Raw genomic sequence first — 23,810 nt, 5'->3', positions numbered from 1 at the left:
ATCTGGCTGACACGTAGCCCACATGTGCATGTACATGTGCGTGAGACAGGCTGCCACTCCTTTCCATCTTCTGTCTTGCTTGAACATTTAAAGAAAGGCCGCACCCTCTATAATAAGCCGAAAATTAGGTGAGACGAAAGGCAAATGCCGTGCAACTGTTGCGACTTTCCCGGCCATTCTACAACTATTTCTTCAAAAGCTGGCATACTACTACGCCTTCCACAGACACAAGTAGGACTTGATTAAAATCAAGTGATATCCCAACCGCCATGGAATCTGGAACCTTTAATGGCGCATGTTCTCCCAATCCGTGGATTTTTCCAATTCTTTTCGCTACATTTGGTATTGCATTCCATCTCGTTATACGTCCATTCGAGGTCGATTATCAAATACTTCGGTTCTTTTGCGTTTATATTTTGGTATGGGCTATATTTGTTGGGGCTTACCGTCAATATTGTGACTTCAGTATTGTCGCAGCTGCTGGATGGGCATCTTTGGCAACTTTGTGTTTTAATGCGGGCTTGACGCTCAGTTTGTGTGTATATCGTGCATTTTTCCATCGATTGAAGGGATATCCCGGTCCGTTTGCGGCGAGATTAAGCAAAGCCTATGCTTTCTCATTGCAGTGGAAGAATTTCCAATATTTTTCTGAACAGATTGATCTGCGTCAGAAATATGGAGATTACGTTCGTACCGGTAAGACAGCCCAATAAGATTCCATTCCCCAGAAGCATGGCTAATTATATTGGTGCCTACTTCTGAAGGTCCTCGGGAGATTACCATTTTCCACCCTTCAGCAGTTCCCCTCATTTATGGCCCACAGTCCCCTTGCAAAAAGTCAGCTTGGTACCACCAAGTCTCCAGGCACGACAATGAAACATCTATAAACACTGCTAGAGACCCAGCATCACACCGTCTTCGGAGACGAGCATGGGATCGCGGGCTGAGTCTGAAAGGTGAGCGTGCTGGACCCCAATAGACACCTCAGCATCTGATATACCTAGCCCTTGCAACATATGAGCCGCATGTCAATTTCAAATCCAGCGTGCTGGTTAGGCAATTAAAGTCTCAAGTGAACCAGCCACTTAACATTGTGCAGTGGACAATGTTCTATTCGTTCGACGTGATGGGCCTCGTTGGCTTTGGCGAAGATTTTAATCAACTTGAATCTGGCGTAGAGCATTACGCTATCAGAGGTGTGCATGACCAGATCTTCATGATTGGGCTTTTGAATCAGATTCCGTGGCTATCCTATCCGTTGAATGCACTCCAGCCGTTGAGTGGGGGATTTGGCCTTTTTAAAATCTACTGCAACAACATGGTCAAGAAATCCGCACTGGCAAGTTAGAAGGAATCCTTTCGGGAACTCACCCAAAGATACTGATCTTGCAGAGCTGACTATGGTATCATCCTTATAGAAATACCAGAAGTCGAACGGCGATACACCGCGAGACGTGATATCATGGCTTCTGAAAGCGCAATTTGAGAACGATCGATCGGCTCCTCCTACAGCCAAAGCTCTTGCCGAGGATGGAAATGTCCTGATATTGGCCGGCAGGTAGGGAATAAGTAATCTACGAACCGTTTAGAATCTAACAATTTGATAGCGACACCACTGGAAACACCCTTGCATGTGTTATATACTATCTAGTTGCCAACAAACACGTTTACAAAAAGCTTCAGCAGCAACTTGATGATATTTTCCCAAGCCGTGAAAGATCCTACAAATATGCCGAAGTTCGAAGACTGTCTTATCTTGATGCAATCTTGAAAGAAACCATGCGATTGAAGCCTGCAGTACCAAGCGGCCTACCTCGTGTCACTCCACCGGAAGGCCTACAAATAGGTGACACCTGGGTCCCCGGTGACATCAACGTCTTGGTTCCCCAATATGCACTCCAAAGGGACGATCGATTCTTTCACAAAGCTGCTGAGTTTTTACCAGAGCGATGGTTAGAACAGAGAGACAATTTGATTTTTGACGAACAAGCATATTTTCCGTTTCAAATTGGTAAGTGCCACCTCGGTCGAATAGTTCAGAATTTGTTCATGGTTAACATTACCAGGCCCTCGTGGATGTGTTGGCAAGGAACTTGCGATGATGTCCATGCGCATATTCGTAACGCATATTGCTATGAATTTTGATATAGCATTTGCCCCCGGGGAAGATGGCAGCAAATTCGATGCATGTGCTCGGGATTATCTGGCAATCGATGTTGGGCCATTACACTTGGTCTTGTCTGAACGGACACCGCTTTAGGTAGACTTTGGCTCCAACATCCTCTTCTCTGTTCTTGCGCGGCGGGGTGGGGCAATGCATCATATTAAATGAAGTATTTCATTCAGTTTGGTAGCCGTTCATCACATTATCTTTTTTTTTTTTTTTTATAAAGCCAATGATATAAACCTTAGTACCAGGGGCTATGATATCATGGGCCACCCCGCTCTTCGACGAATCTGGCCTCGGGAAATATTATCAGAGTAAATATCCTCATAACCACAGTGAATACCTTCTTCATTTTAAATTGCTGTATTACTTGTTTATAAGACATCTAACTCTGCATCCCGTGTGTTCGTTCTATCCAGTGCACCCATCATTCCCGTCAGAGATATCCTTTTTATTCCTTCCCCACCATGGCTTATCGACTTACGAGGAAGGACCTCCAAGGGACATTCGAGGATTCGGCTACCATCGTGGCCGCCAGAAACCCAAACTCAGCTGTCCTGGAAGCTCTGTTAAAACATTATTTTACTCACCTTGAGTCCGTACCCACTGGTCGTGTGGACCGAAGTTTAGAGGCATGTTCTCCAAATGCCAATACCATGGGCCCTATATACGGTACATACGAATCTCCCTTGACTGCCGCCATTAGGGCAAATGTACCCGAGAATGTCCGGGCACTGCTAGCCGCTGGTGCAGATCCCACAGGCACCACGCTGCATGATTTGTCTGACTATGCCGTGCGATTCATTCGTGGCCGAGACGCTAAAACCGACATGTCGAGTTTCGCTCTCTGTCCTCCGCGGGAACAAATACTGGCAGTGGCAGAGGGCAAAGGAATTACACAGCAGACTCAGCCCTTGACCCAAGCCGAATTGGATGAGCGGAGCAAAGGTTTCCCACGTTTTTGGACGGAGCCGAATGTTCCTGGTCAGCGATTGCGGCTATCAAAAGCCCTCACTGCATTGGAAGTGGCTGCTGGGCTTGGAAATGAAAATCTGTTTAGACTGGTTCGCGATGCAGGAGCGGATGAGTCCGCCTGGCTAAGTACCTCGGAGGCTAGTCGAGCCGAGTTTGACGATACCAAGCCATCGTTCATCAGCACTTCCTCTCCCGTCCACGAAGCTATTAAAGCTGGTCAGCCTGCAATGCTTCATAAATTGCTCCACGTGTATCACTACTCTCCCAACTACCTCCCCCTGGCGACTCCAACAGCCGCGCTACCACCACTCTCTTTTGCACTTCTACGGTGCGACCCACACAACCCAGATATCTGGGCGTGTATCGTGCACCTCCTCCAGCACCCTGACCTTGATCAACACCTACGCTCTCCTATTTTCGACATTCACCCGCTTCACTTAGCAGTTGCCCGTCATGATCCGGACCTCCTATCCCGCCTCCCTATGCCACTCTCTACGGCAGGGACCACAGCATTAGGACACAGCCTACTCCACATTGCGTCTCTTCCCTTGACATCCGACTATATCGACCAGAAAAATTTAGATTCTGTCCAGAGTATTCACTGTGCCCGCACTCTCGACTCTCACTGGCTATCGCACGCATTCCCCAGTCCCATGCACTTGAGTCCGAGCAATGGCACCGGGCTCACGAGGCCCATTCCAGGCCAACATATTAGCCCAACAATTCCACTCACCTCGCTAGAACAAGAGGCCCAGCTTAGTACCCTACACCTTCTTGTGCGAGCTGTGAGTCTCGATGTGCGTGCCCAAGATGTTGATGGAAATACTGCTTTGCATTACCTGGCTGCCACGGTGAATGTAGACCCTAGGGCTTTGCAGTTGCTTAGAGATGTGGAAGGTGGTGAGGAGGCCTACAATCACAGCAGAAACGGAGTGGGCTTGACGCCGCGTTCCCTCTGGGAAAGTAACAAGGCACAATCGTCTCAAGGGTTGGGCTAGAAATGAGTCAGTGATCGCAAATTGTAAATTTATACAAAACAAAACAGTCATATGAAAAGAATGTTGTAAATTTGTAAAGACGCTGGTATCATTCGGTTCTTCAGGAACAGGGGGTATGTATACGTAAGGGCCGTAATCTAAGCTTCCACTCGGTGGGATTATAAGGTGAGGCTTACGGGCCGACCCGGCCGGGGTGGGCCTGACCGGACTTGGTCGGCTGGCACGGACGGAAACATTTTCAACCTTGGAAGTCTCCTTGATAATCGATGCAGTCCAAGAATATCATCACATTTCGTGAGCACATATAGCCATGCTATATAGCAAAGAGAAAATTCCTAACATGGGGCAGGGGTTTCGTCTTCGATACTTACGATGACTGCGTGGATGACCTGAGGCAAAAGAGATCATGGAGGGAACATTGATCTTGTAAATGAGACACCTGGCTTACCACCACTCCCCTTCAACTTTATACTTAAGTTCTTCTCTTCCTAGACCACTCCGCAGTTTATACAAGAATCCGATTGGCAGCGTCTTTATAATTGGAGAAGGAAAATTATTAGCCATATCGTCTAACCGTAAGAGACAAGTCTTCCTTCGTAGCCGTTTTATATGAGCCTCTAGCCCGAGGTAAAATCCTTTTCTTGATATCTGAAATATTATTGACCTCCAGGGCCGATACCTGTGCATTTGGTCTATTTTTATCTACATACCTTTTAAATACCTTCCAATGGCAGTTTGGCCGAGTGGTTAAGGCGCTCGCCTGCTAAGCGAGTCCCTTCGGGGACCAGAGTTCGAATCTCTGAGCTGTCGAAAATCTTTTCTTTTTCCCCGTGTGATTCACGAATGATGGATGCACTTCGTTTTTGCTGGCAGGGTGGCATAGTACTGGTAGAACGCCACCATCCTAACTGCCGCTTTACGAGGGCTCTCAAAGTCACGCTCGGTGAGTAAATTCCGGCCCGGTCAGGCTCAGTGACTGTGAAGAGCTTCTAGAGAAACATTCCTCATCGACATCCGCCAAAAGCATATCGATCGGTACTAGCTTCTCTCGAAAATCCTCTTGGGTCGCTTTTTTTTGTTCGTAGGAGTCCAACGCTGAGTGTGTATTTTGTCCTATTTGCGAGCTCCTGGATTTGCCTTGCTTGGTTCCTCAGCCCGTTCCAGACTGCATCTCCTGCCTCCTCGTGGTCTCTGTATAGGTGATCTATTGGAAAGCTTACTCCAGATTGAGGCCCAGTCCGGCAGGCCCAGTGTTATGCCAAATACTGGTGTTGGTCAATGACTTGAGATTGATTAGAATAGCACTCGCCTTGAAATCAATCGATTGTCGAATTGCGGACATGTATCTCAAGCTCAGCTTGACCACGGATGTAAAGCTTGATGCTCGGAGGAAAGAAGTTAGAGTGTACAGACCGCCGAGAGGCATCGGCTACAAAGGCGTACAGCAGCTAGCCCTTGGGAGTTCAGTATTGGATGTCTGAATGCCGGCCTGATTATGCATAACTGCATGAAGTAACTAATACATACTTGGGCAAGCGAGCAGGTCACCCCAAAACCCGATGGATTACAACGTTATATCTCAACAAAAATTGTCTTACACAAATTTCCCTGTACTCAAATGCTTTTGAGATGATAACTAACTACTCAAGACAGTGTGGATAATTTTCATAGCTTGGTGATTAAGATATACTCATTTCTAGCTCCCAATAATGTAATTTTCGACACCGTGACAATGTAACAGTTAAGACTTTCTTGTTTAGCGTTGAAAGACCCAGCCTTATCGAGAGCTATCCCTTGACAACAAAATAAGAATTCAATGTGGTTGCTGAGATATAAGGTTGTAAAATATCGCATTCACTACAGTGTCTTGGGGTAGCCAGCTCGGTTGTGAAATACGTTAACTATGGCATGTGGTTTGCTTAGTTAATTTGCTTCCAGACATAGTGTTTAGATCTCACCTCCCCACGAGCTAGCTTCCTCCTTCTCTCCATCTTCGTTTGTTTGTCTTCGTCAATGGATCTTGTTGTGAGTTACCCTTTACAGTAGCAGGCATTTGCTCTCCCACTAGTCGTGGATGTTGTTTAAAAGCCATAAAATATTTAAAGTATATTGGAGAGAAAATTGTAGAGAGTGCAACTATCTAGACAATATTTTTGACAGCATCTTCGTTCAAGCATCCGCAGTGAGACCTCAGGATGACCGAAAACTATTTTTTGTATATAGCCCAGTGCACCTCCTGCTTCTTGATGTTACCGTCGCACTGCGTGGCTCCCTTGCCCTGCATTTTACGGCTCCGTGGCCTCAGTGCTTCGAAGTCTATCGGATAATATCGACGACATCCTGAGCACCGACATATTCGTCGACATTTCCTTTACGACCTTTGGTAAATCCGCGAGCGCTATAATGTTAAATTAGTAAATCCACAAATGCAACCAAATGAACGACATAAGGAGAGGGAGCATCATTATCAAAGAATTTTCCTCCAACCATTGGCACACCCAAGGCGTCGAGACCTAGTAAGGTGTTCAACCATGAATCATTCTTCTTCGGAGGAACAGGCGCAAATTTGTTCTCCAAATCAGGAAGAGTGTTGTCAATGACAAGTGCGGCATCAGCGACGAGTGCGCTCTTGAACTCGGCGTACATCTGAACGTATCATTTGTTAACTAAATCGTGATGAACTGCGGGAAAGGGATTGAGAAATAGTAAATACCTGATGGATCTTGACAAAAACATGTGTGTCCATATTCCAACACCCATGGCCCTACACCGCAGATACCCAACCTGTCATCGGACTGCAAGACGTACCAAAAGGTTGCTGATGGTGAGGGCTGCTCTGAGATCTAGAAGAAGGCTGGTGGTATCACTCTCGCTCAGTTCCGTAAGTGGAACCCGACCATCGATGCGAGAAACGTACATTGAGAAAAGAAAAGTCAGAAGTGCGTATTCATGGAAAACTAAGTTTGATATAAGCTGAAAGCAATAAAGAGAGTTAGACAAATCGACAAGGGTATATCGCACATAATGATACGTGCGGTTCGAAACTCAACAAGCACCACGCGAAGAACATCAACATCAACATTATCTTCATTTTTATCTTCAAGTCCACCACCACCACGAATCATGAGATTTCTGTCTCTTGATAACAGACGATAACAGACTATCCCTCCTACCAAACGGATTGCGCTCATTCCTCTTCCTCTGCCTCGTAAGTTGCTGCACAGCTGCCTCAGCACCGATCCTTTTACCAGTAATCGTGATATTAAAAGGTCACTTGGCATCATCAGTGGCAAACCCCAGCTCATTAACCATCATATCAATAGCCCGATCGACGGGGTCAGGAACTTGCGGTCGATGAATAGGCAAATGAAGGGCAGGCAATGAGGCAGCCGATGGGAAATCCGGAGGAGGAGATCTGGAAAGAGGGGGACTTTGCGAGTACACCAAGCTGGGATCGAACCCCATCTCAACTGGCGTATATGGCTCTGTGATCAACGTAGTCGATGATGACCGATCAAGCACTAGTGTGGGAACCGGTGGTACTGATGGGTAATTTCCATCCAAATTGCGCAGGATGGTGCTATACTCCGACATTGAACGCTCGGTCGAGACAAAGAATCCGCCTTTTGTTCTTCGAAACCACAGGCATGTCGCTGGCGAAGCGCCTTCGCAAATGCAGTTTGACGCTGTCGACTGGTGCGTATAGGACTCAAGTAATGAGAGCTGGGCTTTGCGGGACTGGAGTTGCGTTCTTGGATTTTGCTGGAGCGTGAGATCGCTTCTTTAAGGAATAACGTGTTTGGTGGGGGTAGGGTAGCTTGGTTGAGATTGCCGACTGTTCAACCGCGCTAGCGGAGTGATTTTGGTATTTCTTTTTTGTGATCCATGGGCCTCGGAGGCGGCGCAACTACGTTTTTTAATAGGCCAGTCACGAATATTTCATGGTGGGATGGTGTAATATCAAAAGGAATAGCTTCAATTCGATTGTTGGGTATGAGAAGATCGGGGAGATCGGGAAGATCAGTGGGGACCAACACTGCTGATGTGGGTCGCCCACGGGACAACATATTACATAGATGGAACCAGTGGAGTTGCCGGAGTTGCCGAGGTATGGGGATTGGATGATTGAAATTGTGGATACTTGGAGTACAATACGATACAGAACTAGTGCAGGCGGTCAACAAGAGTATGTGATATGGAGTTTTGATAAACTAGTCACTATTCGCCCCTGTAGACATAGCTCCTTTCTCATTAGTCTTCACTGCAAAATGTACAACTGAACAAGAAATTAAGGAAGCCATGACAACCTATACATTTTCACCATTGGAATCGTTGCTTTGTATCGGCTTCAGATCTTAAGAAAGCTAGGTTATTCCGATATTCGGCTAACATAAAGGTTTTCATTATTCAACATTAATATCGGAGAATGTGTAGATAGTGAAGAGGGGAACTCTCAAGGCAGTATGCTCTGAGGGATACGGGTCGATTCAGCACTCCTAGTTTAGCTTTATACTCAACTTTGCATGTAAAGGAACCCTGGTACACTGCCCAGGAAGTGGATTCAGAGAGGGGTAGGAGTGTGTGTTCTCAATCTGTGTATATCTACTACTTGCAACCTTATAACCCAACGCTTACATAACAAAGTCATAGCATTCCAAAATAGAAGAGAGCGCAATGCGTAGTGAAGAGCCTGTTTCCCCACTGCAATAGGTAGCTATATCCATTGTTCTTGTCCTTTATCCTTTATATAAGTGTATGGCAATGTACAAATTTGACGATTTTAACAGCGGTCCAACCAACCTAGAGAGAGCTGTGGCATGCACAAAAGCGCGAGAATAACAAGCAACATGCATGTGGTGCAGAGCCCTACCTGCAAAGTCAGAAGCAGATACTAGGACGTGGAAAAATACGGAGCTTAACTGTAACTATTGGCGACCACTTGAAGTCTATCGGTGTGTTAATGCAAATCGATTGTCTCGTAATATATCTTTAATTGTTTACACATTATTAATCTTTTGAGACAGCGATGCCCATCTCAAAACCAGACCCAAATCATTTTCATTAGGTTCCATGTCGAATTTCTCAAGGAAATCACCCTGAACACTGTGCATGTAAAAGCTGCCGTGGCCGTTACTACCACCACCATTCCTATTTGCTTTGCCAAATAGTAGGTAGTAATTTCCCCGGCTCCGGCATCTTTGGGAACTGACACTGATATGGAAGCAAATAAGGTAGTAATGATCCCCGTATGACCGACAGCATGAATCAAAAGGTACCTCAGTTCCCAGCGTTTGGGTTCCTCCGACCATCGAAGTCGAAGCAAAAGCAGACCCAAACCCGGAAGACTAAGAAAGGAAGATGTAAATATCAATGCCTTGTATTTGCCGGTGCTGCTAAGGCATTAGTCGAATGTGTGGCTTCCATGTGTAGTATTAATTTGTAGCATCCTCAGGCTCTTCCTACCGTTATATCAGAAACCCGCAGCAGATACAACAATGCATCTAGCCGTTATAGGAATATAGGTGACTCCACTGAAGGAAGCTATAGCGCTTCTGGCTGGCGTAAAAAACTCGCTGATATTGGAAAGAAGCTTTTGGATACTTAGTTGGGGGGTTTGAACATGTTTGGGTTAACTTACACCAAAGGTAGCAAAGCAAGCAACAAACTGCGTCAGATAAATTTCTCAGATCCGGTTATGCTTAATAACATTCAAAGACACCAACGGAGCTTTGGTCCAGAATCTTTCATTCTATCCATACGCAACGGCAGGCAAAATAACTATCGCAAAAGTACCAGCCATTGCAGTACTATCTCCTCAAAGGGAATAGCACAGAACCGTAAATGCGGTGACAAGATTTCTAATGAGAAAACTTAGGCAAGTCCATCTTGCGTTTTGTTTGAGCTATTATTTAGTGCTGGTAGTCTCCATATGGCGTAAAAAAAAATGAAGAGTAGGCCGAATGGGACTGGAACGAGGAAGCACCTGAATAATGCATATCCAACAGCCGAAATATAATAAGCAGGAGCACCAACCTACCATCTCTAGGAAACGATGTCTACAAGAGTTCCATCAAAAGAGGTTCCACAGCTGAATCCAAAAGATAACGCCATGCCATAATAACTTCGCAGCATCATAACTTATCTCGGCGAGGCCAGATTGAGGGTAGAACGACTCTTGGGGAGGATTTAGCACGTCATATCAATACAACGGGTTGTTTGGAACCTACGTAATGGTAGAATCGAACGAGAACATGAGATAGGTTATCAGTAGCACCAACTTGTACCCATATGCATGAATGAGTTTTCCGTACTGACATTGTCGGACATGTAACCTGGTATAACCTTCGCACGGCGCTCAAACACTAACGGAAGCGTATCAATGAGTCCAAGGCTATAGCCTGAAATAAGCCAGGGCCCCAATGAAACTCGCTTGAAGTCGGTGGCAATTCCGCCGTGTGTAGCTAAGACAAAAGAATCGTCTGCTGCCGCGAGAAATATTCCTATCGGTAACTTCTAGTTAGCGAGAGCACTCTAGGGAGAATTTGAAAGCAGGGCTGAGCCTGACTACCTAGAAAAGCAATTGAAATAAAGACGCAGTCGATATGGGATGCTTCTTCTCTCGCTTCTGCATCCTGTTGTGTTGAGCCGTGGCACTGTATTCCGAGAATAACTGACGCCCAGCCAGTGGCGTATTTTCATCGGTCATTTCAAGATTGGCGCGGTGGAGGATAGTAGAAAGACCTTGTAAATTAACGAATGAGATAAGCAGATCCACCAAGGCAGGAATTGAATGGCAGCAGTTTCGTGTAAAGACCAGATTACCAAAAATTGTAGGTACTAACCCGTACCTTACATAGATTACCATTTATTACCCTCATCATGCACCGTCCACCTAAACCAGCTATGCCAGAGTCCATAACAAATGGTAATTTATAGAACGGGCCGATTACGGGCCTTTTCGTTACCGTCTTTTAGCATTCCACTCAGTACCGACAAACTTACTTCCGCCTAAAGAGTCCGTAGTAATGTGATTCTTTGGTCATCAAAGGTGGATTAAAGAACGACCCTCAGCTCCCCTCAGCTCCCTCAACTTCTCTCAGCTGAATGTGGCGTTCTTAATGGTCGGCGTTAGTCTCTTGGCGATCCAGCAAAGAATTGCGCAGTGGTGTGTACTGCCGAGGTGGTCCAGCCGATTTCTAGAATGACTGCAGGTACGTATAGGTATCTATAGGTTGATACAGTGAAATCTCTCATTGGTCGCATGATCTGTGCCTTTCATAGTAGTAGTCTAGCTCTCTCCTTCCCTCTCTACATCTTCATACTTCGTACAATAGAATAATACATTGTGCTGTCTCATCTAGTAGCCTATAAATCCCAATAGAATGGATGCAAAGAACAGAAAGGTGGCGGTGTGCGTCGTGACAACAGCTGCCCATGTGTCTCGGGGACCGGGGACATGGAAATGTACATGCATGCAACCGATTCTTTGCTTGCGTGACTTATCGAAATAAACCCAGCAAGTCGAACAAAATTACAGATCACAATGACCAACCCCTGTCGAACCTAATGCGATCTATTCTGATGGAAACTTGGGATCTGGAATCGAGGATTCGTAATTGAAATAAGTGAAGGCCTTGTAGCTCTTCCCTTCCCTTCTTTGGCCTTCGGATTCACCCAAAAATTACGATGGATTTAGACTATGAAATCCCGCTGGCTCCCTTCCTACCTTTACCGATCTCGAAGATAGTCGCCCTCCTCTTACTCATCACCGCCGCATTTTGTTTTCGTCGAATCTGGAATCCTCAGGACAGTCAAACATGTCGGCAAACACCCCTTCGCTTCTCAAAGAAGTTGACCTTTATTCCCTCCGCCGTGAAACCGATTGCCAAAGAATCAGGATTCCAAGAGCTGGAGTTTTATAAAAATCTCTTTTTCAGACTGCAAAATGTGGAGCATAATCCGGAGGTTTTACCACTTGCACGACAAGCAATCTTGTTCTTATTGTCCGAAGGATTGAGCGAATATACAAAAAGAGAGTCTCATCCCAGTATCCTATCAATGGAGACTTTCAACAAAGAAGAACTTTCCCAGTTTCTCCACAAACATCAGAAGGATGTAACGGATCGATACGCACAGTATATCGCGCAGAGAAAAGTGGGCGGCCCCCGGCAATTGGTTCGTGACCGACAGGATGCAGAGTCCTGGCTGAGGAAGATTGCACCGTTGAAGCTGGTTGATGGCGCTTGGCTGGGCCACTTGAACAAAATCACTTTACCATTTGCCTTGCGTCCAATCATGAAGAAAACTTGGCAGGTGTTCACTGAGGAGCTCGGTGATGGTGATCTTCACCAGCATCATGTTTACATCTATGAGGACCTCTTAAGGACTTTTGAGCCAGAATTACCCTCCCCAACAACAAAGGAAATTCTTCATCCTAGATGGAATTTCAGCTGTATCAGGTATTGGAGAGCGGCTGCAGCTCAATTGATGATAGCCAGGTTTTCGGAAGACTTTTTCCCGGAGATACTGGGGTTCACCATGCACTTCGAAATGCTTCAGCTGGATACAATGCAGGCAGCAAAGGAGCTACCAGAAGTTGGACTTGATCCTTACTATTTCATACTTCATGTGTCCATTGACAACAGCCATTCCGGTCATGCCGCTATGTCGATGGAATGCGTGGTGGACTACATACAAAAAATATCGGAAATGGAAGGCAAAGAAGCCGCCCATACTGCGTGGCGCCGGATTCAGGCAGGATATATCTTGAGTGAATGGCTGGGTTCTGAGGGTATTCAGACGGCAGAAATCCCTCTCAATCTTGATTCTATGCCCTGTGACCAGCTTGAATCCAGAGTGGGTAAGATATTCCGTGCCAAAGCTCAGGCTGCGCAAGGAATACACGCCGGATGCAAAGCAAATATTGGCAATCGCTCTCTAGATGACTGGCTGAGCCCAAGTAGCTTGTTAGACGAGAAATGGCAAGCGAATTTTCTCCAAGCTCTAACCGCCTCCAAGCCATGGATTTATCCCGGTGACAGCAACAAGAGCAGGCTGGTGAAAGAACTCCGTTGGGGAGGCAAAATGTTCGGCACCTTTACAAGAGAAGAACTTAATACTCTGCAACAATGGATTGATTCTTTACGACCACACCGCATTCCATTTTATTTTGAGTTTCTTGGTCTTTCAGAGGCCGCCCATTGCCAGGGCTGCAGCAACTCGAATATACCCCAGGAATTATCTGGATCACCAAATTCCACACACCTGACAGATGAGAGTGCACCTTTGCTCCACCACCGGCAACTATCAATGCAGCGGGAATTCAGTGCAGGTGATCTTGATTTACCGCGGTTGCTGCCTATTTGGTTCTCTCAGTGCAGTCTCCTTGAGTTGTTTGTATACGCTCCGGGGAGGACCGCAGACCCAATGGGTTGCGCAGTGGTGCGTTTGTTACGAGCTCAACTTGGATTTGAGATAGAGCATACAGTGGTCACAGGGATAAATGAGTCACACACGGAAGAAGACAATGGCCTTGTTGGAATTGGCCTGGAGATGATTAAACGAGCCTCTCTCCCCGTTCCCCCTGACCTGGCGATGCTCCTCGCTCGTTGGCCCTCTAAATTCGCAGACAAGATGCTTCAGCTATCTTCAAAACCCCTCCAAAATTTGGGTGTTCTACTTGGTATCTCCGCGGCTCTAATTGAGCTCCAGGGGGTCATTGCAGACGCCCCTAGCGCTGGACTACTTTCGTCAGAAAGTTGCGTCCATTTGCAAGTTCTATTCCGTCGACAATACCATTATTTGAAAGAGTGCCAGCAACACATATCTACAGATGGGAGTTTGCTCACGGATTATTCTCATGGGTATGCTATGGCAAAAGCAGAGATTAACGATTGTCTTAAGGTCAATATGCAGAAATAGAGGATATGTCAAGAAACGAGATGTTGCATTGACTACCTGTGTTTTTACGGTTGAAACATGTGGCCTTTTTACTATCCTGTATTTTGCTTACTGATAATGTCTGAGTAGATTTTCAAATATAGACTCTTATTGTTTTTTGAGAATATTAAAATTGCGAACCTAACTAGTACGCTCGCTATACCTTAATTTCTATCAGTTGATTTACCGCTTGGTCCACTCCTTTGCGCTGGCGGAAATGCCCTCTCTATGTCATGAATCTTGATTCCCAGTTGTACTGTCAGAATTAACTTGCGCACGCTTCAAAATTAGGGGGTATAGCATCCCATAACTTGAAAATTCCACGTTACAGTTAGATTTGTGCATGTTGAATCAATTCACGCTGGTTTACCAATTAGCTTCACCTGTGTTGTCTCATGATGTATTGGGGGTAACCAACCCCTTCACATAAAGGATTCATAGCATAGGATCGTCAATATTTCGCTGACGTCGATCCCGAGTCTGACAAGCATGAAGGAATTCACAAATGGGGCGAAGGAAAATGCAGGAGTATTCGCAATATTAGTTGTGTTTAGTTATGTGGTCTGCCTTCTCACCCATCTGGAGCATGTCTTCATGTATCTTAGCTTCTCTTCTTTTCTATGCTGATAATACTGCAATGTTGTCACCCATGCCCTCCGATGGTAACCTGATTCTCTAGACAATTACTTCCTACAGCTAGTTCACTTTTAGGCATACTAGAGCTTTCTCGGTCTGGATTGCGTGCAGGGACAAATATCGAGCAGCATTGGGAGAAGTATTCAACCGAAAATGTGATCCAAGCCCACCTATGCGTTGGGCAAGTAATCTTTCAACGCCGAAATTGAGGGGGTAAAGAAGTATTCACCACCATGCGGAATAACCAGCCTGTCCAACGCAACAGTTTTATCGTGGACCTGGGGACCAAGTTTCTCCAAGTCCGAGTCAGGGAAGGGAATCCGAGGAGCGTCGTCGTACTTGGCATTGATCTGAACACCTGTACTCTTCCCATTCCGGCTGGGATGAACTTGGCCAATAAGAGGGTCAATTCCCTGGCTAGCCCCTCCACAGTGCTTCGCCATATCCGTTGGACCATTAGAAGCATTTGCCCACCCTGCAGAGCGTCAGAAAATACAACACTTTCAATTTTCATGAGAGGCACATACGTTTTTGCTGCGTGACGAATCCATTCTCAATGCTGCTCTGGTAACTGACGAATAGCAGGCCACGTTCATGCTGTGTAGATCCACCTGCCCGTTCATCATTAGAGCACCATGGCCCATAAGGAATTCCTCGGCGCATCATTACGTGCTTGGTGTAACCGGGATAGTCGTCCCGAGGACCGGTCTTGCGCATATGAGAGGCATAAGGACATCTCGTCTGATCCGCGGGGTTATAGTTGAAGTCATCGGTATTATTCATCGTCTTCAACGCGCTCGTTCCAAACTGTCCTTTGTTTCTGGCCCAGTTGGGGTCCTCCAGTGGATGAAGCTCCATTGGTGCACCTAATACGTCGCACTTGATCAGTATCATGAGTATTGGGTTAGGAGCAGAATATGATTCCTGCATGGGGATGCTAACCATCAGGCCATCGTCCCACCAATCGCGAGGAAAACAGACCCATCTGATCCATTGACTTGTCAGACCACTCGATCGGATTTCCCTGTTCAATGGCCTTTCTCGCCTCTTCCGTAGCAATAGGGCAATTCGCAGCACACCAACTAGGTACACAAAGTTAGTATACTTGAACCAAGCCCACAGATATCGATCTTACAATAGGGGTACTTACTGGTAGAACTCGGGAACTAGCTGTTCATAGATTCGAAAGACCATGAAGCTACCGTCCTTAGCCCATTCGGGATGTTTGCTTTCATCGCCCTCATGTCCGACAAAGATGACTCTGAGATATCACAGAATTAGATCTGACAGACCATATAATAAGATGAGATGATGATTGCTTACCCGGGGTCTATCGGTGCCATTCCTCTGTTATCCTTCGTCTTCGCAATGTCGTCCATTCCCTTAATGATGGGCTGGCTAATACCATCCACCCATCCGAAGCTATGACCATAGATGTTAGCAGTTACGCCTATATTCGCACGGAGTTTGGTAAAACGGACTGCTCAAGATGATTGGCGAAGACTTGACCATCCCTGGTATAGACTTCTTCAATACTTTGCTTGTCATTGCCGACATTGAACACCCAATCAAATGTCTTTCGGGTCATTTTCTCAATACTCGGGAGACTGTCACCAGCCACGGTGAGGACACCGTCAATTCCACCACTACTGGGCTTGAATTCATTGACCCAGTCCTGCTGAGGATCGAGACCTTGGTGATCTTCGGCTGGCTCGCCATCCGACGGGAAAGTCATATCTTTAAACTGGCCACCGTTGAAGATGTCATCGTTGAACCTTTCCGCCCCAAGCTGTGAAAAATAAGTAAGTGTATCTCATATAACTATTTTTCCAGTACTTACCTTGGCCAGGCCATTAGCCGAGAAAGCAATATTGATCGATACTAAATGGATGATACCATTCAGAGTACCATCTGCTTTCTTTTTGTAGATATCGTTACGGTTCTTCAGGGCTATATGGGCTGTAGTGATAAAATCAGCCATCATTGGTAGTCCCTTCTTGAATTCTTGCACATTGGTAATTCGAAAAAAGACGAATTTTTCGGCCTTCTTAGGCAGGCGAGGCCTGATTGCGTCAGTTCAAGAGACAATCCATATTCCGTTCCTGAGAGCCTAATGGTAAGAGTAGCTTTTTGACTTACCAAGTATCTCCCTGGATGTTCTTCTGGTCTGGCATCTTGTCCGATTGATGATTCGGTACGTCGTCGAGCTATCTTTTCCCCTGTTTCAAGAGGCAATTGATCAATGGTATAACGGTGGGAAACCAGAAAAGCTTTATAGGACAGAGTTGAGATATGTCAAAACATAGTCCCTTGGATAGCGGTGTAAGGAAGTCTCCCAGAAAAAAGAAATTCGGAAGAGGCGGGGGCCAGATGCATAACCATGCTATGCTGATGCTGCCGTAGATTGTTTCATTCGTGCGGGGTTTAGCTTGCAGCGAATCGCAACAAAGACGATTACGATTCTAGATGACCCTGATGAGATAGATCATCGCAGAGGTATGGATTTTAAGTGGATGCTACCTTACCAATCCAGCATGTACCAATCATATACTGTGGCGTTCCATATTTGAGCTGAGGTACTTCGGCCATCTTAATTCCACTTCTAGTATTGTCCGGCAGAAACCTCAGGAATGTTCAGTTTGATTTCAGCTAGATTCCCAACTGGCATCTATCAGGCGTAGGTTCAGATAGATACTTGAGTATCGCAATCCCGAACCCCTCTGAATCTTCCTGGGTAGTTGTAGTATCTACAAGGATATCAAGCGTACATTTGTTTGTGATTTATGGGACATATTAGTTCGGGGTGTTCCTTGAATAATACTATAAATATAAGCGCCCTAGGCTGCGTGAAATTACATATACCAATGTATTTATGTTCTAAAATATCGGTCATATCAAAAAATGGGCCCTGAAGTACCCATGGTCAAGTAAACAAGGATGAATTACTTAGAGTGTCCGCGAGTCCCGCTGCTTGGCCGCAAAACCTGCCAAGATATCATCAGAGATCGCTCTATATGATCAGCGTTGAATTACGTATTTTGGCTTGAGTCCGTCTGCACTAAGGTGACTATGATAGGTTACACAGACGCCTTGCCCGTGTATGCATGTGACGAGTACTTGCAGCTACTGTGATTGCACCTGCTTCGAGATACCATGCACAATCGCCCGAGTCATCATGAGCTATGCATTGCCACAAATGAAATTTTCCATAGAATCTACCTCGGATTTATATTAAACCGCTCTGATTTACTGTTGCCCTGTACGAACATGGGACGAAAAGTGATGTATAACTGTGCCAAGCGCCCAACACCATATCAGCTGGTATTGGTGCGCCCCACTAGATGCAAGATTGTCACTAGATGCAAAAATCTAGAATTTAGGTATATTTTGTATGACTTACCCATACAAAAGGTACTTGGGCACCCTGTAGGCATAACATTAACACGGTTACATGGATGAACTGGATGAACTGGCCAATCGGCAACGGAGCAGGGGAAAAGAAAAGCTTATCTGAGGACAACTTTAATAGACCAAAATAAAGTTACGTAAACGCCGCAGACCCCTGAGTAACTAGTGGTGGTTGATATCCCCCGTTTCATTTCTCGCAATGTTGGAGCAACCGATAACATACAATGGGGCCGTAGTAAAGGTGGTTTTACCAATTGATATTACTTTTTCGACTAATCATTATCTGATGGAAGACGTAAGGGATATATTAGATGCGGAATGCTCAATGACGAAATGTGTAAAGGTCGACCCAGCTGGAGAACTGCGGACGCCGATGACACACCCTATTATAGGCCCCTAGCGGTGTGTAGGTTGGATCTATATTGTTGTTTGAATGAACTATAGGAATTTGGAAGTCTTGGCAAGACGCTCAAATTACATAAATACCTTTGAACACTCTTGTAGATGATATTCCAAGAAATCACACAACATATTTCTCAAAGTTTTCTACAACACTCAGCAACCAACATGCATTTTTACTCTATCTTCGTGGCCACCGTTGCCTTGATCATTTCTACTGCCTCTGCCGGCGAGGAAAATTGGCAAAAAGCCGATGTTGACTGCCTTAACGTCTGCCACCCTAAGTCGAACAACTACACATGTCCTCCTGATACCGAAAAGACCCAGCTTTCTAACGTATGTTCCACCAATTATTACCTGTTTTATTATTATAAACGACTAACATTTAATTAAATGTGCTATAGGGCTGCTGGACGTGCTGCGACAGTGCTTAAACCGAGCATGGACAAAGAGTAAATGGTGTACTTCTACGAACAGGCTTGGAGGATAGGAGGTCACTTTCGATTTGTGATGAAAATGTTCTGTTCTTCCAACTGGTAGCCGGTTCAGTTTTTTAACTAGGAACAATCGAAGAGTAAAGTGGTGGCACCAGTTTCGGGACACACTGTACACGACTCCTACTACTACTATTACCAGCTGTATCATAAACATATGTGTTGGATAAGGTAAAAAATATTCCAATTGAGGTTATAGCAGATTGGAGTACAGTCACAGATGGTGTTTGGAGTTTCCCGGGTCTATAAAAGTGAGGACTACTGGCATCTTGGGCTTTAGTCCAATTTTGTTCCTCAAACGATCAATATCGAACACCGACCATAACATGGATCATAAATTTGGTCTAGGTTACGGCGAACTATAGATGTAGCATCTCGCTGTCCGTGGACCTGATAATGAGGTCAAATAATGAATGCCCTGTTATTTGTATTTTGCGTAACTATCATATGGCCCAAATTTCATGACATGAAGCAAGCCCTCATTGCAGTCCCAGATTTTCACGACAGAACTTCTCACTTTCCTCACACACATCAAATCCATTGATCCACATTCTACCACCAGGCTCAAATGTGCTCTTACAAGCGGGATCAGGCGTGGGTCTCTCCCGGATCATCTTCTCTCTAACCTTCTCAAGTCCAAGCTCAGCCAACTGTGCCCGTTGCTTATCGCGAATAGCATTCCATTTCTCATCTCGTGAAAGCTGACGTTCTCCATCCGGAAGTGTCATGTCACTGGCATTGCCACGGCTGATACTGCGTAGATGATCCACACGAGCCTGTCTAAACTGGCTCCAAGCACTCATCACCTTCGGCAGATCCTCTCTCGACTTCAGATGCCCCACAAACTCCGCCAGACTCGCTGCATCCTCTATCGCCATTCCGGCCCCTTGTGCAGCGTGAGGAAGAAGTGCATGCGCCGCGTCCCCAACTAGCGCTACCCTTCCGGATGTACTGACATAGCTGGGAATAGGAGGTACCTCGCCCAAGGTCCAGGAAACGCACTCCCCCTCTTGCACAAGCGAGGCCAGCGCTTGTACCTCCTCACACCACTCACACACAAGCCCCCGCATTGTTTCAATGTCGGCAGGGTGATTCCAAGACCCGACTGGCACTCCTTCGCTCGGCCGTGGAACACCAATAACAAGATTATATAACTCCTTCGAGGCAACTGTATACCCCAATACAAATACGCCAGGCCCCACCCATGACTTCGCCTCCGGGGAAGCCATAAATGGCGCAGTGATTGGATTGGAGAGCATTCGGGACCGCGGTATCACAGCACGGTAGTGATGTTCCCGATAAGCTATGGGGGACACATCCTTTGACGCCGGCAAGCATCGTCTGGCTCGAGACCAGATGCCGTCTGCCGCGACCGTGAGATCTGACTCGAAGAGCTCCCCGTCTGCCGTGTGGACAGTACCGGTCTCATGGTCCACGGATTTAACGGACTTACCAAATAAAACAGACACGTTGGGCAGCTGTTTCACCCGATCATATAGCGCTTGCTGCAGATCTGGTCGGTAGATCTGCCATTGGGGCCAGCCGTAGATCCATGTGCTTGAAGGGTTGTTCAAGTTGAAGGACAATTCTGTGTTATCCTTCCAGCGGCGAATTGACAGGTGGGAGGATTGGAAAGCAACTTTTTCCAGAGCCGATGTTAGGCCCCATTTGTGTAGGACACGAGTGCTGTTTGCGAAGAGCTGCAGTCCTGCGCCGAGCTCACTTAGGGAGGTGTTTGATTCTAGGACTGTAATCTGGTGGTCGGGGTTTATGTCTGAGAGCGCTATTGCTGATGAGAGACCGGCCATCCCACTGCCGATAACTGTGATTTTTAACGGGATGCCTGGTTGATTGAAAGACATATTTATTTGCAAAAGCACAATTGAATGACCTTAGGTTCCAGGTGCTGCCGTTCGGGGTTTCGGGGTTGTTGGCGGAGGGACGAATTCCATGGCCGAGAATACTGAAGTCCCCCTACGAGCATCCGTGATCGGCCTAACCAAATGCAGCGGATGTCTTCTACGAAGAGAATACTGCAAATTTCTGACCTGTATAGCAAACCGCCAGTGGCGGGAAGCAGGCACATGGGCATGGTCTACAGGTCCTGAGCGACCATGGTCTTCGTCTCTGTTCCTCCCACCGAGTTATTTCATATATTGCCATAGTGCTCCGAACTCTGCATTCCCTTTTACGATTCTGGTGGACTTAACTAGCTCTAGCCGAACATGGCTGACTTCGTGAATCAGGTGTGTGGGTCTGAATCAAAGACATGGGTATCGTGGCCCGTTTTCTCGTCAACGTCGATAATCTTGGCTACGCGACTGGCCGACATCGGTCAGGCGAGTCAGCTAAATTTCTTGCTTCAGCATTACATATGCGGTCTCGGCTAGCCCTGTAATTTGTAAAGTGACATTAATTATTGAGGTATTACTTTTTGTGATGTATAACCTACTGTGGGTCTATCACTATTTGCATTGAAATTCGCCAGTATCGTACTAAAAGTTGAGGGCTTAGGAGTTTGCCAAGCTAGGTTTATATTTTAAATCGAACCCTACGGTTGCGGCAAGTTGATTGAGTCTCCGAGGGTAGTAGTTGATTGTTAATTTGATATAGAAACAATACAGGATCCGCTACTCTGTGCCCAGCTGTTTACAAATGCAGTAGTTTGTATATTGTATCCACATTTATTGGAAGGGTTGGAAATGTGTAGGCTTAGTATGCAATTCAATACTGAACCACAGATATAGATAGTGATAATACCTGTAGGTTCAACTCTCGCTTAAAAGAACTAAAATTAAAAAGAGAGATGAGCTGTCCTAGGTGGCTGGCTGAAATCTGCGGTCTTTGATCACAAGTGGACCTAGGATATAACACGGTCTCACCGTCAATTAGTGATGTGATATTTCACACAAACGATTGACTATTAATAGATCCGAAGCTATAGAGTTTCAGCGTATGTTAAATTTTAAATAGGTACAAAGAAGAATTACGATAGTCATCCTTACTGCGGCTGGAGTTTTGGTATATTCCTGACCGGGCAGTGTACTATAGCGTGGTTAAATATGGTATAGTTCCTATATCTGTATATATATTATAAGAAACCTCAAATATGGCTTGTATAGAACTGAGTTGAGATCATTGATGTGACCCTTAAGAGGTAGAGTTGCTACACAGGAGAATAAGAGAGAACTAGACAAGGTTCCCGTTCAACCTAGTATAGTCAACTTTATATGTTGAATAGGTCTCTAGCAGTTTTATTATATAGGACTCGAAGACGATAACGAACCCATAGGCCATATGGCTATAGACCTAGGTATAGAAGACTATAGTTATTAGCCAATAACGCTAATACTACATAACGAGAAACTTAGCTACAGTCGACAAACAAGCCCAAGTAGGTAGGATAATATCACTACCAATTGAAGCTGGGGTAACTAGGGGGAGGACATAATGTTAAAGAGGGGATTGAGAAAGGAGAACTAAGATATAGAGGATAGAGGGTTCAATCCATTGCAATCGTTATGTATTTCTTATATTTACGTATGGATTTGTGGATTGTATGGGTTATAGGAATAGGCTGATTCTACACTCTTTACGATCACTATCTATATACTCTCTGGGAGCACTATGCAGCCTCAACTCGTCGTTTGGACTGAGTTCTCGCTTCAGTTGGATGAAGCGCATGCATAGTTATACGCAAGTAGTTAGACCGCAACAGGTTATTTGAACTTTGTTTGATTGATTGAATCCATTTATTTTAGCATTTAAACCGACCATACTTCGTAGTTGTTGAGGTATGAAGAATCCGGCCGGTCAGATTCCACCATTCATGTAGGTAGCTTTCTCTTAAAACACTACCTGCATTCAATGATTCGGTCTCAAAAAATAAGAGACAAAGTATCGGTCCTCAACACCACCCAACGGCTGGCTCACCCGATGCACTGGGGAATGCAGGCGACCACCGGTCTGATCTTGCAGATGGTTTGCGACGTTTACCAAGACACGATTCGGTTTAGGATCTATCCATAACCACTCTTTCGTTTCTTTGGTACGCATCTGACTAGCCCATTTCTCGCACCAGAGCAAGGTGATCGAGCCAGAGTCGGTGTGGGTAGTATCGGGTACATCAGCAATGGATGCTTTGGTTGGACCAGAGACGAACTTTATTCCCGAGTCGCTTTTCCCGTCGGGGTGATGAGCAGTTTCCAGGCTCGAGGGGTCACCAAGACCAAGGCTATCAGAAATGCTGCGGAGAAGGGCGCGTACAATGGTGTCGCAGATATTGGCAAGATCTAGTATCGCCTCAGCGTGTTCTGCGAAGGGGCTTGGCAAGGTCGTTCGGTTCTGTTCGTCTCGTGTGATCTGAGAGTGGTCAGTTACCACGCATCAACATTCATGGTTATACTTACTTCGAATGTTTCAATGCCAGCGCGTTTGTAGCTGTTGATGTGTTAATATCTGGAAATCTGGCTGGAATCACTACAGGTTGACATACCCGTGAACCACACCCTCTCGGAATGCCTTCATCTTCTCTTCTAATGGTTTGGCGAAGTACTCATGCGAGCTCTGGTAAGAGGTTTGGACATATTTTGAAATTTTCTCCGAGAGGTCATCGTTGAAGGTGAGGTAGAAGAATCCTTGAGACTCCGCGGCCTTCAAAACCTTCGCCATCTCGAGTTGATCCTTTGCAATAACACTTTCAAATCTGATTTCTTCGAGCTCAGCGACGTCCAAAGACTGGTCTCCCACGAGCATGGTCGTCTGCGAGCGAGCGGAAGTCGTAGTTTGAGACAT

General features: G+C 45.8%; 9 protein-coding genes across 9 annotated transcripts; 4 read left to right on the top strand and 5 right to left on the bottom strand.

Moving 5' to 3' along the window:
* Positions 1 to 1,105: 1,105 nt before the first annotated feature.
* Positions 1,106 to 2,260, top strand: ftmC (cytochrome P450 monooxygenase ftmC; the record flags this gene model as incomplete). The annotated part of the gene is made up of 4 exons (XM_056898858.1): positions 1,106 to 1,321; positions 1,419 to 1,558; positions 1,608 to 2,011; positions 2,067 to 2,260. The coding sequence occupies 4 exons, from the start codon at positions 1,106 to 1,108 to the stop codon at positions 2,258 to 2,260; spliced, it is 954 nt and encodes a 317-aa protein (XP_056750934.1).
* A 374-nt stretch (positions 2,261 to 2,634) lies between these two features.
* On the top strand, positions 2,635 to 4,140 carry N7537_007802 (uncharacterized protein; the record flags this gene model as incomplete). Its single annotated transcript, XM_056898857.1, has 1 exon — positions 2,635 to 4,140. The coding sequence occupies one exon, from the start codon at positions 2,635 to 2,637 to the stop codon at positions 4,138 to 4,140; it is 1,506 nt and encodes a 501-aa protein (XP_056750933.1).
* Positions 4,141 to 6,546: 2,406 nt separating this feature from the next.
* On the bottom strand, positions 6,547 to 7,059 carry N7537_007801 (uncharacterized protein; the record flags this gene model as incomplete). The annotated part of the gene is made up of 2 exons (XM_056898856.1): positions 6,547 to 6,786; positions 6,949 to 7,059. 2 exons carry the CDS (start codon positions 7,057 to 7,059, stop codon positions 6,547 to 6,549), a joined length of 351 nt encoding a protein of 116 aa, XP_056750932.1.
* Positions 7,060 to 7,410: 351 nt separating this feature from the next.
* Positions 7,411 to 7,734, bottom strand: N7537_007800 (uncharacterized protein; the record flags this gene model as incomplete). The annotated part of the gene is made up of 1 exon (XM_056898855.1): positions 7,411 to 7,734. The coding sequence occupies one exon, from the start codon at positions 7,732 to 7,734 to the stop codon at positions 7,411 to 7,413; it is 324 nt and encodes a 107-aa protein (XP_056750931.1).
* A 4,092-nt stretch (positions 7,735 to 11,826) lies between these two features.
* On the top strand, positions 11,827 to 14,061 carry N7537_007799 (iron-containing redox enzyme family protein; the record flags this gene model as incomplete). Its single annotated transcript, XM_056898854.1, has 1 exon — positions 11,827 to 14,061. The coding sequence occupies one exon, from the start codon at positions 11,827 to 11,829 to the stop codon at positions 14,059 to 14,061; it is 2,235 nt and encodes a 744-aa protein (XP_056750930.1).
* Positions 14,062 to 14,885: 824 nt separating this feature from the next.
* Positions 14,886 to 16,889, bottom strand: N7537_007798 (Dyp-type peroxidase; the record flags this gene model as incomplete). Its single annotated transcript, XM_056898853.1, has 8 exons — positions 14,886 to 15,190; positions 15,243 to 15,581; positions 15,658 to 15,797; positions 15,866 to 15,976; positions 16,039 to 16,137; positions 16,197 to 16,504; positions 16,556 to 16,778; positions 16,855 to 16,889. The coding sequence occupies 8 exons, from the start codon at positions 16,887 to 16,889 to the stop codon at positions 14,886 to 14,888; spliced, it is 1,560 nt and encodes a 519-aa protein (XP_056750929.1).
* A 1,801-nt stretch (positions 16,890 to 18,690) lies between these two features.
* N7537_007797 (uncharacterized protein) lies at positions 18,691 to 18,956 on the top strand (the record flags this gene model as incomplete). Its single annotated transcript, XM_056898852.1, has 2 exons — positions 18,691 to 18,858; positions 18,927 to 18,956. 2 exons carry the CDS (start codon positions 18,691 to 18,693, stop codon positions 18,954 to 18,956), a joined length of 198 nt encoding a protein of 65 aa, XP_056750928.1.
* A 539-nt stretch (positions 18,957 to 19,495) lies between these two features.
* N7537_007796 (FAD-dependent oxidoreductase) lies at positions 19,496 to 20,878 on the bottom strand (the record flags this gene model as incomplete). The annotated part of the gene is made up of 1 exon (XM_056898851.1): positions 19,496 to 20,878. The coding sequence occupies one exon, from the start codon at positions 20,876 to 20,878 to the stop codon at positions 19,496 to 19,498; it is 1,383 nt and encodes a 460-aa protein (XP_056750927.1).
* A 2,002-nt stretch (positions 20,879 to 22,880) lies between these two features.
* N7537_007795 (putative oxidoreductase, 2OG-Fe(II) oxygenase family) lies at positions 22,881 to 23,810 on the bottom strand (the record flags this gene model as incomplete). Its single annotated transcript, XM_056898850.1, has 3 exons — positions 22,881 to 23,378; positions 23,426 to 23,456; positions 23,512 to 23,810. 3 exons carry the CDS (start codon positions 23,808 to 23,810, stop codon positions 22,881 to 22,883), a joined length of 828 nt encoding a protein of 275 aa, XP_056750926.1.

The sequence above is a fragment of the Penicillium hordei genome, assembly GCF_028827395.1.
Source record: "Penicillium hordei strain IBT 12815 chromosome Unknown utg000004l_segment0_segment0, whole genome shotgun sequence".
NCBI lineage: Eukaryota > Fungi > Ascomycota > Eurotiomycetes > Eurotiales > Aspergillaceae > Penicillium > Penicillium hordei.
This window is presented reverse-complemented; position numbering and strand designations above follow the sequence as displayed.